This window comes from Oryzias latipes, chromosome 3 (genome assembly GCF_053564925.1).
Source record: "Oryzias latipes strain Hd-rR chromosome 3, Olatipes_Hd-rR_3.1".
Lineage (NCBI taxonomy): Eukaryota > Metazoa > Chordata > Actinopteri > Beloniformes > Adrianichthyidae > Oryzias > Oryzias latipes.
The window spans coordinates 27241078-27253336 of NC_136239.1; the positions used below are offsets into that span (position 1 = coordinate 27241078).

The 12259-nt window shown below is 36.8% G+C and overlaps 1 protein-coding gene across 2 annotated transcripts in view; it reads right to left on the reverse strand.

The window, feature by feature from the left end:
* Window positions 1-1053: 1053 nt before the first annotated feature.
* LOC101164142 (CUB and sushi domain-containing protein 1) overlaps window positions 1054-12259 on the reverse strand; it is a 411649-nt gene continuing 400443 nt past the window's right edge. Inside the window, exons 70-75 of one of the 2 annotated variants that reach the window (XM_078944567.1) lie at window positions 11760-11921; window positions 10145-10257; window positions 7818-7905; window positions 7453-7579; window positions 5785-5847; window positions 1054-2966 (exon numbers count right to left, since the gene is read on the reverse strand). In XM_078944567.1, the coding sequence (XP_078800693.1) occupies window positions 2807-2966; window positions 5785-5847; window positions 7453-7579; window positions 7818-7905; window positions 10145-10257; window positions 11760-11921 (713 nt within the window). In that variant the 3' untranslated portion in view covers window positions 1054-2806. The remainder of the gene's footprint in view (window positions 2967-5784; window positions 5848-7452; window positions 7580-7817; window positions 7906-10144; window positions 10258-11759; window positions 11922-12259) is intronic. The other variant, XM_023953530.2, reaches the window with a different exon arrangement.

The following is a 12259-nucleotide window of genomic DNA, read 5'->3' on the forward strand; positions in this document are numbered from 1 at the left end:
CGCATGAATCAGGCATGATGACACAAAAAGACACACAAAGAAGTTACATCTGTGATCTAAACCAAGTGCAGCATCTTTAAAAAAGAACAAAAAAATTGACAGGACACTGCAAGACATAACGAATTTTGGAAGTGATTTGAAACTGAAACTTTCTCTGATCCTGTAGACTGAAAGGGATTAGAGTGGCAGACAGAAAATTCAAGGAACTAAAAGACAAGTTGCGATTGCTAAGCCTATGTAGTTGTTGCAGTGACCTTCCAGCTCTGATAAGCAGGATTAGACTTAATCTCTCAACACGAGGTTATTCTTAAATGATATCGGGCCTCTGGGGGACAACAATTGTTTAACAACCCTAATTGTGCATGTTGTCTCTATACTGTCTGTTTGACCTTTCTCTTGAGAAAGTACTAATGCTGTGCTCTTCAAAAAGAAGTGTTCAAATGAAATCAAGTGCATCTGAGGTGTAATGCATTAAAAGGATGCACTGTGGTTTGAGCAGAAACACAAGAAAATGCTATTTTTAAGCAGGTTTACAAAAATAGCTGTTTCTGAAAACCAATACGGTTTTGTCTCCTCTTACCTGCTTGCAACTGCAAAAAAGTGAGTTAGCTTTAAGTTCCGAGTAGAGCTGGTTTAGAAAACGAGAATGAATAAGTAGGAAAAGGGTACGAGTGTTCAGAAACAGCTAAAGTTAGGACATTTTCATGTGGTATTCTGACTGCTTCGATTGGTGGTCCAAAGGTAAACGGTACCCAACGTTTTTGTTGGCTAGCTTAGTGGCCAAGACAAGAAAAATAAGCACTACAGTGTTGTAAAACCTGCTAGCAGGGACAACAAATACAAATGTGTGTATATACAAACACTTTGTAACCCTGTATTTAGACGTTTTGTCATCATTTTATAGATAATACTCTTTAATAAAACTCTTTTTTTATACGAGTAGTTTTTCCAAAACCATCTCAAAAAACCTGCTTTTTTCCCCATCTAATTTCAGTTGAAAAACAAAACAAACAACCAAAACAATCAAACAAACAAAATGAAAACAGTGCAAAATTTGTGCGGTTCATATGAAGTTTATGTTTTTGGGTCCCCAGCAGCATTGGTCTGGGAAAACCCAAGGGGCCACTGGGTTTTTGAACATACGAGTCTGTTAATTAATATCTTCACTGAAGAAAAATGCCACAAGAGACAATTAGACAAAGATGTTTGTCTACGTTTCCACAGCAACATGTCCTTGTCTCCTTTTCCACTGAAAGAAGTTTCCTTTGTCTGAGTCCATTTGTCCAGTTTCTTTCAGCACGTCTGTCTGCTGATCAGTTCATTTATTTCCAAGTTTTCTGGTAGAAAAGAAAACCGCTAGGAAAAGAAAAAAAAAAAAAAGAGGAAAAAAAGAAGAATCTCTTGACTGATGGTCTGGATCAGAGATACAGGAGGACAAATAACTCCCTGGATTTGCCCACAGCTGATTGCAGCATTCGAAGATCCTGACAGCTTATTGCCTCCAGGCTTCCACTTGTTCAGAAACACAGAACTGTGGCCAGTCCAGGAGCAAGAATCTTTGATTGTGTTTGACAAGTCTCTGGAAACCAGTACACAGCATGAACCAAAGAGCAACTCTGGGCTGATGTATGGTTTTGTATTTCAGCACAGCCAGCCAACTCTATTTAGGCATGATGTATATCATTAGTATGTGTTCAAACCCTTGAAGAGCTGGTTCATATGTGGTGGAGAACATTGGAAGTTGAACACTGTTTGCAAGAGCTTGTTTTGCTGATTTAGCCTGTCTTACTTTAATTTAATGGAGGGTTGTCATAACAGGAACATTGTGGAGAAAGTCAGACAACAGTCTGTTTAAAAACCAATTATTAACTAGCAACTTAACTTTCTTTATTCTGTGATTGTCCTGCTAGATTAAGAGTCATTAAGCTGTCTGAGAAGGCTAAAACATTATAAAGTTATCTACAACCCTAATTTAGCCTGTCTTGTTTGGCATTAGTTCAGCATTGTTACTGCCAATTCACCATTAGTATTTCTGCTTTATGGAGTCTAATCTTGGAAGAAGTGCATTCGGCTGTCAACATGCCGTCTGTGTATCCAGAATTGCAGTCTGTCAAAACAGACAATGTGATGTGTATCATTTAGAAACTATTCATATTAAGCTCAGAAGATGAAAGTTCAGTGGGAGAATATTTGGTCCAGCAGGAGTGATGGTTTATGCTTACGTACAAGAACCATCCAAAGTCCGGAAGAGGCTGAAGGGTGGAATATTTGTGCTTCCCTCACGGGTTAAAGACCCCATCCTTCAAACCCATGGGAGTTAATATACCACTGTGCAAATTTGGAACAAAGAGTTGGATTTATGTGAAGCTACTTTTTCATAGGAGGAAATATTAAAAGGGCCAAATGACTCTGACCATACGGATCGCCTTTCATGCATAAGTAGGGTTGGTTGTATTAGACTTCAGCAAAACTTGGATGGGTGTGCTCTGGGAAGAAGTTCCTTAACATGATCTATGTGGGTTTTTCTGCACAGTGCCTCACCCAAACAGCGACTTGACGACATCATTGCTAACAGGTTTCAAGTTATATTCTCTATTTTCCCATCTCAGACGAGGAAGGCGGAGCAGAGCTGCATTACTGTGCAAATAATGCTGGGTGGGGACCAGCATGCTACACGAAGGCTGCTCATGGTGACAAGTCAAAATATTGAGTTTGCTTTTCCTCTTTTGTGTGGTAACACCACACTGCAGACTACAACATGGAGGTTGGATTAAACCACTTTAAAGGCAGTGGTAGCTTTGCTGGACTACACTACAGTGCACACTGTGTTCAGTGTGGTATCAAATCGAACTGCCTTAGCTTCGGTGGGCTTCATGTTGGTGTCATACATTGGATTTTCAAAGGATGCCTGGCCATTGGAGCTCTCATGGCCCACATATCCATTAAACTGGACCTTTGGACGTGTCCTGAAACACAGAAAAACATTAACATTGCATTAACAGCAGGATTTTGTCTTACATTTATACGTTTTTCAATATTTACAGTTGACAACCAAACTGGACAGGCACCCTTAACACAAAATACATAAATGAAGTTTAAAAATGTTGCTTGAAAACAATGCATTATTATCTCTTTTTATGTGCGTTTCTTTCACTTAGTCCCATTTAAAAATGTTTAAAGTTTATTTTTACCTTTTAAAAAGGTAAAACTTTTATCTTATTAAGAATTTCTTACTCGGTATTGTAATATATACTAATAAAATACATCCAAACATAACTTTCCAGGATAATCTAGAATAAGTGAAGTTATTTGAGATGTTCTTCTCTCCAACTGTCTCTAAAGATAATAGAAAATTAAGCAAGAAAACGTTTGATACAGGACAGATCTATAAGACAAGCTAAAGTTGTTTCTGCTCAAAATAAGTTATTTTCTATTTTTAACATTTATTATTCACAGAAAATTTGAAAATAAATAATTATTAAATGTATGATCAGATATACTGCCTAAAAGCCAAAATAACATCAGACTAAAAAAAAATAAAAAAGGAAACATTTTGCACATAAATGATCCTTTGGTGAAGTTAGCAACTTTACTTTCGGGCTTTCTGTACCCTTATGTTTCTACATCCCAATTTCCCAAACTCTGCACCAAAAGTTTGCAAAGTCAGATTTCTTTCACTTTGAATTTACCAGCATTACATAAATGTACGTCCAGGAAAAAAAAAAAATTGGTTTGAATCCTGGTTAGTTTATTTACAACACAAAATTAATTAATCTAATGAGACATGTTTGTTATTTTACTTGCAATGTAACATATTGTGGACAAAAAAATAAATAAAAAAAAAGATTTTTTATAAAAAAGTTTTATTGAAATGTAATTTCATTCATTCATTCATTCATCTTCTGCCGTTTTATCCCTTTGGGGGTCTCGGAGCTGCTGGAGCCTATCTCGGCCACTTGTGGGCAAAAGCAGGGTACACCCTGGACAGTTCCCCAGTCTGTCGCAGGGCATGTAATTTCATCTTCGTTTTAAACATGTCCAGACACATAAACATACTCCACAACATATCCTTATTTAATATTTCTTCAAATGGGATTAAGGGGTAAATGTGCTCAATGCAGACCTTTACGCATGGCTTCTTCTGTTTAAAACTTGATTCCACTTGTAGGAACAATATAAGTATGAAAACAAAGAATAGCTTAAGTGTAAAAAAAAAAAAAAATTCTAAAAGCATTTTCTGCTTTTAAAAATGTGGTTATCTTTTTCCTTCATTTTTGCATACTCCATGTTCATTTTCACTGCATGTTCTATTAGAGCCCTTCACTCTAGCCGGTTCAGGGAGATGAATAATATAATCTTCTAGAACCAATCACACTTAAAAGAAATTTGCAAGATTTATAAACAAATCTAAAAACATAAAATATGGATTTAATTCATTATTCAAATCGATTGATACCTAGATAAAAAAGGGCACAATGTTTCTAAGTAACTTCTCAGTCATTCTGGAAAAAGAGTGAGCTGTTGGCTGAAAAAGGGGAAAATTCCGGAGAAATCTGTCAGAAATAAACCATTTCTTGATAAAGTCGTTGAGCTGACTGGCATCAATCTGCCTTTCGGGCATAAATAAGTTAGTGTGCATCCTATCAAGCGTCTCAGTTGTAGGTCAGAAATGATGATTCATATTTGCTGTTGATGAGTACATCTAAAGATGAACTTTCTAGAAAAACGACTGTAGGGGTTTACTAGGTTTTACTGGGAAATAAAGTTTACCGCTGCTAATTTGTCTGTTTGTGGCAGATTATTCCTTTAGATAATCAGGCTCTATAATCCAGTTAGATGTAATCACTCACTCCAAACCCTGTGAAACTATTAGCGGGGAGGAATGCTGCTGCGGTTGGATTCTGACCTCATTAAGAGTGTATGTTCGTACGAGTGCTTGTGTGTGTGCGCCCGGGTGAGCACTGGTAGAAATCCAACCCTGGGGAGCCACTAAGCCTGCCCAACATGTTCAAGCCATTACTTTACAAAACTGCACACCCAACACCCAGCATAGACCTCCCTGCATGGCAGTAGCTTAAATCACTGCACCCGTCATGGCTGTGGGTGCAATGGTTTCATTTTATTGGTAGAATGAAAAACGGGACGCATAATTGCTTTGACAGCATTATAGATACTCTGCAGACAGACGAGCTGCAGCAAGAAAAACTGCACAGCACACACACACACACATCTCACTGCTGCTGCTTTCTGGTTTGTTTTGCGGCTTTACATGTAAAAGTACGGCATTTATACTGGTTTGACGTTGTATTAGTGGGAGTTTGTCTGCAGCGTAGAGGGAAGAGATGCAGAATCAAGCAGGGCTTGAAACACCGGTCTATCAACATGTAACTTGGTTCAATCACATTTTTGATGGTTCAAAGATTGCTCTTGATGATGTTATGCTGACAGAGAAATGACAATGAGGACAAAAGAAGACAAAATAAAAGGTTTTGTGTAACGTTGCAGTTTTGAAAAAGGAGGGCTGCACTGCTTTACGAAGCTACAAACTTCTTCATCTTTATTTTTTAAAATAAATTTCTCTTAAATTTCAACAAGTGTTTTTTTTAGAATATTATTTACCTCAGTTTTAACCGTTTTTTTGTAACAGTGCAGCCTTTCCAAATAGTAAGAAAAAAAGTTTTCATAACTAAAAGCGAGAAATGGAAAGCTTGACGGAGGATGTGGCGGCGGGCGAAGGGTCTGGTTGCTCTTTAAACCAGAGGGATGACAGGTGCCATGTCTTACCTGCCGCCAGGCCCCCAGGTGTCTTTTGGTCTCTCATTGTCATCTGTGTCAGCAGACAATGTCCTGCATACAACCATCAGCTTTATCACCATCAGCTAGCAATAGGCACTGCTAAAAAGGCAATTCAGTTGTAAAAAGAAAATATTTTGTGAAGTGAGACAGAAATTTCAATTTTGTGATAATGCATTATGGTAAATACACAACACTGCTGATATCTGTGCACCGGCCCACTCATCCCTGTTGTCTGAATTCACAATAATAGAAAAAAGATATTGGGATGTCTAAACATCACATGAATCAAATAATATGGATTATTCCAGGACAAGGGTTTTATAGCTGACAAACAAACAGATTTATGTGAAACAATCCTTTTATGAGATGGACAGAATATAGCTGCAAACAAATATCTAAACTCCTAAATGTTTCACACATGTCTTAAAATAGAAAAGCAAAGACACCTTTGTATTTGAGTCTAAGTATCCCATATATAAAGGCAATGCACAATGCAGTCTACACCTTTTTTATTCAACTTTTTATGGATTTCTTATTACTTATTGTTTGGTTTATTTTGGGACTGCTACATCTATCTTTATGGTCTAAAAGATAAAAACATTCAGTCTAAACCACAATATGCTGTGAAACTGTCCAGCTTATGTGTTAATATAGTTGTTGGCTTGCAAATTCAGAACGTATTTTTTGTCATCGGTTTACTTTGATAGCGGTAAAAGACATTGTCTGAAAAGAATGTTGTGTTGCTGTTTTCACACGACGGGCAATGAATTAGGTTTTTATAGTTTTCTGCTTAGAGGCAGAATCAATGAAGCTGATGAGGATTTTGCACAGCACAGCGTTACAGAAATCTACACCACACAATAGAGTAAGAATAATAGGGTTGAAGTAGAGCTTTAAAAAAGGTATCCATTTCCAAATGCTTTTTTTTAATGGGACATTTGTTTTTTACTACTGGTTTCTTTGTCTTTAAGTTGGTGATTATAAACTTTGCTTTTATAGCCTGTTTTTTAAGGAAATAATCATGAAGATACAATATATAAACAAAGGCATGTTTAATTTAAAGATATTTTAAAATTGTTTAGGTAATTTAGACGAATGTCAAGTGTTTTTTGTGTTAATGAAATAAATCTTTTTTGCCTTCTGGCTGTCCCTGTAGGGATCGCCACAGGGACCCACCAGGCCCTGTAGGCGTTACCTTCATCTTCCTCACTCATGCCACCAACACCTATGTCCTCCTAAGAACAAAGTTTTCTCCTCTGCTTCAAATAATAGCAGTCCAGAGTCCAGTGTACACCCATATCCAATAGGTCAATAGCATTGGAGGTGGTCCTTGTTTATCTAGGTCAGAGGTCGGCAAACAGCGCCTCTTTTTATCCCTGTGTTGCGGCTCTCTGTGGTTCTGTAAAATAACTATTATGTTCTAGGATTGTTGTGGTGCCTTTAACACCGCCGGGATGTGCGAGTGAGTAGAAAGAGGAAGGCAAACACGTAACACGTGTTGTGCTAATTTTAAGAAGGATGTATTAACTATTGTTTAATAACGTTACACCAGGCTTAATACAGGCCAACTTACAGGGTTTTCTTAATTGATAATTGCTTAATAGCAAAAAAAGAAAATAAAAATATTATTGTTTGTTTTTTTAAGATGTAGATTACCTGTGTTTGTAGAGGTAGAATGCAAATCCAGAGAGGATGAGCGCAAAGAAAGGAACTAAGATGGCTGCCGCCACAGAGCTGCTGTTTGTGTACGGGTTAGATGGGTCCATTGCCATGGTAACGGGACCTAGATTTACACACAGAAAAAGCAACACGTAAACTAATATAGCATTTCAAAACATCTTGCTGCATTGCTGGTCTGCATCTTTTACTTGGGTTTGCTTTAAATTACATTTAAATGTACTTATTTTAACTACTTAAAATACTACTACTTCAATTTTGTCCTCCAAAAAGAAGTCTACATTATTGCACACTTTTTAAAAATGTTGCAAAAACACATTGCTCATTATACCAAATAGATTTACCTTGTCTTGTCAGATGGAACTTCCCAAAGTCATTACTGTGAATGTGTCCCTGGTAGACAAAGGTCTTCTGGTCCGACTCTGCAGTGACCTGGAAAACAAAAGGTAGTTCAGGCCAAATACTCTGGGGTTCTTTCAGTTTGATTTGTTGATGATTAATGCATCTTATTAGCCTTTGGGAAAGGCAGCATTAGCTACTGTTTATGGCCTACATTTAAATAATTTGCGGGTTGGGTGGGGAGGGGGAGTAAGTGTAATACAGAGTTGCATGTTTCATTTCAGAATCATTCTGTTTTACTTGTAATTACTTATCTGCACATTTGATGGAAGACAGGATAAAATGGACCAATTTAATGTTGCCATGGCAGCAAAAACATTCTTTCATAGAACGGTATTCATTTTCAGCATACTAAAAGCGATTTTTAGTTCTGATCAATTTAACTGCTGTTATCCCAGATGAAGCATCTGGTTTTGCCGGGACAATTTTGCAAGAGAGCTTCAGTTTTCCAAAAGATGAATGAGCATTAAGTAAATAGAATTCCAGCAATAATGTAAATCTGTTAGTGGGCTGTTAGTGTTACATAACTGAAATCCAAAATGTTCTCATTTGGTAAATCCGATAAGCACCTTCTCTATCAGCCCCCCCCCCCCTCATTCTGTAATCTTTTTCCTGTTTTTACCTTCTCCCCTTCCACTCCCTTGTATGGAAAATGAAGCATAAATGGCTCACAGCATTAAACAACACACACAGTGCAGAAGCTGCCACAATAGGGGACAATCCAAACACATACAGACACTGTTCAGAGCTTGATTATTTTTTTTCCCTCTTTTCTACTTTGTTCCACGTCTGTTACCACCCTGCACACACAAATCCCTTTCAGTTCCTACAAATAAGCAATAGCTCAGCAATAACTGTGCTCAGGTTTAAGGCCCACGGAGAGCTACATGCTCAAACAATGTATTGGTGAGAACATTAACTTTCCGGAGTCCCAGCTGCATGCCTGGGCAACCTCATAGTGGCAAGGAGCCACCTTCAATCATTAGCGGCTGCCAGAATGACAGACAGACACTTTCTCACTCAAGAGAAACCAGTAACGTGTGATTTTGGACGGTTACAAGTCAATGTCATTTTATGTCTTCACTGAAAGGCGCAGCACTGCACAAAAGTCATTTTCACAAATAAAAGTGCAAGTGATTGTGTTACGACTGACAAATGTATTTTCTCAGACTGCATACCAATGCATTTCCCTTTTAGAGTCCACAAAAACAGAAATGTGGAGGCTAAAAACAGTGCCCTTACATTACAGAGGTGAGAACTTTGATTACACTTAATAACTAAGGGCCAAAATAGACTGATATTAAAAAGGAAACATACATAATTATTGATATTTGTAGATCTTTCTATTGATAAAATTATACATTAATCCACTTGCTTTTTCAATACAAAAGGCATTAATAGAATATAGAGCCTGACAGTGTTAAAGCCACCCAAAAACCCCAAAAAGAGCCAAAATTACAAGACAACTATTCTGAGCAACAGTAAGAAAAAAAAAAAAAAAACCTCTGCTGCAGATAATGTGGCCCCGCTGTGCACTGATTTAAACAACATGGAGTCAGAAAGGGATTAGGCTTCGAGACGGAAAGCTGTGACAGCACAAATCCGCAATACAATTGTTTTTCAAGATTGCTGGAACAAGTTGTCTGTGAAGTGCTTGGAAAACTTAACAGTTATATAACAGAGAGATTCTGTGCTTTTTTTAAGCATCAACTACTGATTTTGTTTTAGTATCCTGTACACTGTAGGCAGCGATGTGTCTGAAAGTATGCCAAATTCATAGTGAGACCTTTCACTTTTTTAACAGTTTTTAGTCACAGAAATATCTGTCAGTGTGTTTCGACTGGGCAGAAACCATTAGTGATGACAGGTAGAATTGGACAAGAAGCCATCTTACATTAGATTAACAGTGGAATACTTAAAAAGCTTTTCTTGAGATGCCATTTTTTAATTATCTTGGCAAATCTACTAACCTAAATTGGGCACACCTGCCATTAAAACAATGCGTGTGAGAAGGGATCATAATATTAGCTCAATGCTAAAAGGTTCAAGATTTAGCTGAACTTTTGGGGTACAATTTTGGACAGCAATACATCGTATTCTCCTCACGAGATTATAAAGCGCATTATCAATGAATTTATTAATTTAAAAAATTAAAAAAAACGTTTAAAATTTTTCAAATATAATGTATTATTTTCATTAGTAGTAACATCTTAACTGCTGATGTAAACATATCTGAAAACTGTGGTATGATTGATGACGAGCTTTTTCTTACATATCCGTCCATTGCCCAGTTGTCGTTTTTGAACTTGCTGTAATAATGCTCTGTTGGTCCCTTCACTTGATAGACCTTCAGCAGTAGCTGGTTTTCCTCTGACTTGTAGGAGCCTTGAAAGACAGAGACAGAGCATGAAGCATTAGTCCGTACTCTTGAATCAGTATCTGAACCCAACATAATTTACCAACAAATTAACTTAATTTGTCCTGGCACTTACATAGAGACAGATGCTGGGGCTAAGCATGGCTTTTAATGCCAGAAACTCTGAGAGACCTTGATGATTTATAACTAATAAATAGGGAGAAGGTGGATAGTTCAAAAACAGCCGTTTCTGAATATAGAAAGTGGATATATAGTAAAACAGTCTACATATAAAGTCAGACTCTTAAAACAGAAGAAACCTTTTTTTTTTATTTTAAATATCTAATTTGACACTGTGCCATTTTCATTTTTTTCTTTTAGGTTGAAGCCAATAACATAGCCTAGATACTCCAAATGCCATGTGCACTCGGATTCTGGATGAGGTTGTGATATAAGTTAATATCAGACCGATTAAACTAAATCGTAATAACTTCCACCCGTACCACTTTCATATCTTTTTACTGTTTTAAAACAATTTGATGTTCTTCGTAATCTGGCAGTAATTTAGTTCTGATGGATAACGTGCCCCTATTGAGTAAATTACTATTAAAAAAAAAGGTTTTCTCGACAGGCATAAATCTTGTTTCTTTCTGCGTTCTAGTAGGTGCTTCTAAAAGCAAAGCGTCAGTACTGCATTATAGAAACAGTTTACACCTGCATTCTTCAGCCTTAGAGCCCCAAAGCCCTGGATGTTTTTACGACCCAGCACTAAGATTCATTTTCAGTAGAGGTTATTATGTGCATCATGGTGAGCTGAGGCTGGATAGACTATCTTCACTCTTTGATGGACACCCTGTGGTGGACACAAAATTGGATTCATCTAAAATACCTCAAAGATTGTTTTACTACTTGGTTATTTCCTTTTAGCTGAATAAATCAATCACAAATATTTACAAAGAATTTGGCAAATTGTAGCTTGTATAGTTTATAGTTACAGTTTGGTCTAGATTCTTAACAGAAAATACTAATAATGTTTTATTATATTTTATTTATATGTTTTAAATAATGTTTTTACATCTCATTGAGTGACTTTTCAGATAATATCAGTAGAAATGACAAATGATGGACATTTAGGGTTGGACTGGGGTGAGGCTGGGGTTCAACCATCAAATGGTTCCTAGGTATGGATGTTCCTGCTCTCCTTTCAAACTAACTTCCCCCACTCAAATGGGTGACAGCTAGTAGAACTTTCACCTAAGTTTTTACCTTTTTATATAAAAGTTAGGTCCAAATACAACATTTTCTCCAGATTAGAGGATAAGTTTGCAAACAAAATATTGTATGCGATAAGTATATACAAGAGTAGGGTCTGGACTGGTTTTAAAGAGTGTGAAGCATTGGGAATATGTATGAATTTGGGCTTGATTTTAGAATTTAGAAAAAAAATGTTATTAGAATAATACAGCCAAATAAGTCAGCTCATTTAGGGTGGCTAATAAATTGTACGATTATTTTATTTAATCTTTTTTACCTGACAATCTGATTGAAACTCCGCTGCTTTCCAGTAACGTGACATTAACTCTGCCACTGGTAGTATTAAATCCAGAAACTGAAAATGTTGTGGCTTGTCTCTTCCCTAAATACTCATAGAAGCCACTCCATTCAGAGTTTGGAGAGAAGACGTCCACTGGAACTATAAACAAACAAAAATAAAACATGATTAGCAGAGAATTAAAAAAAAAACGCTGTTAAAGTCAAACCATCATGGGTTTAAAAGTAACCAACAATCATTTCCTAGAACATTACAAAAGTTGAAAAAAGTTGACAGATAACAACTATAGATAGCATAGGCATTCATTTGAGTTGTCTCACAGTCAATTTACTCCAGCGGCATCCACATGTTTTTATTTACAGTTTCACTTAAAAGCAGAACATTTCCACAAAGAAATATTCTGAGATTTATTGAACAAACTGTCCCTCTTATTACGAGTGCCTTGTAAATGGATGCCTTAAAAAAAAATCGTAAAATCC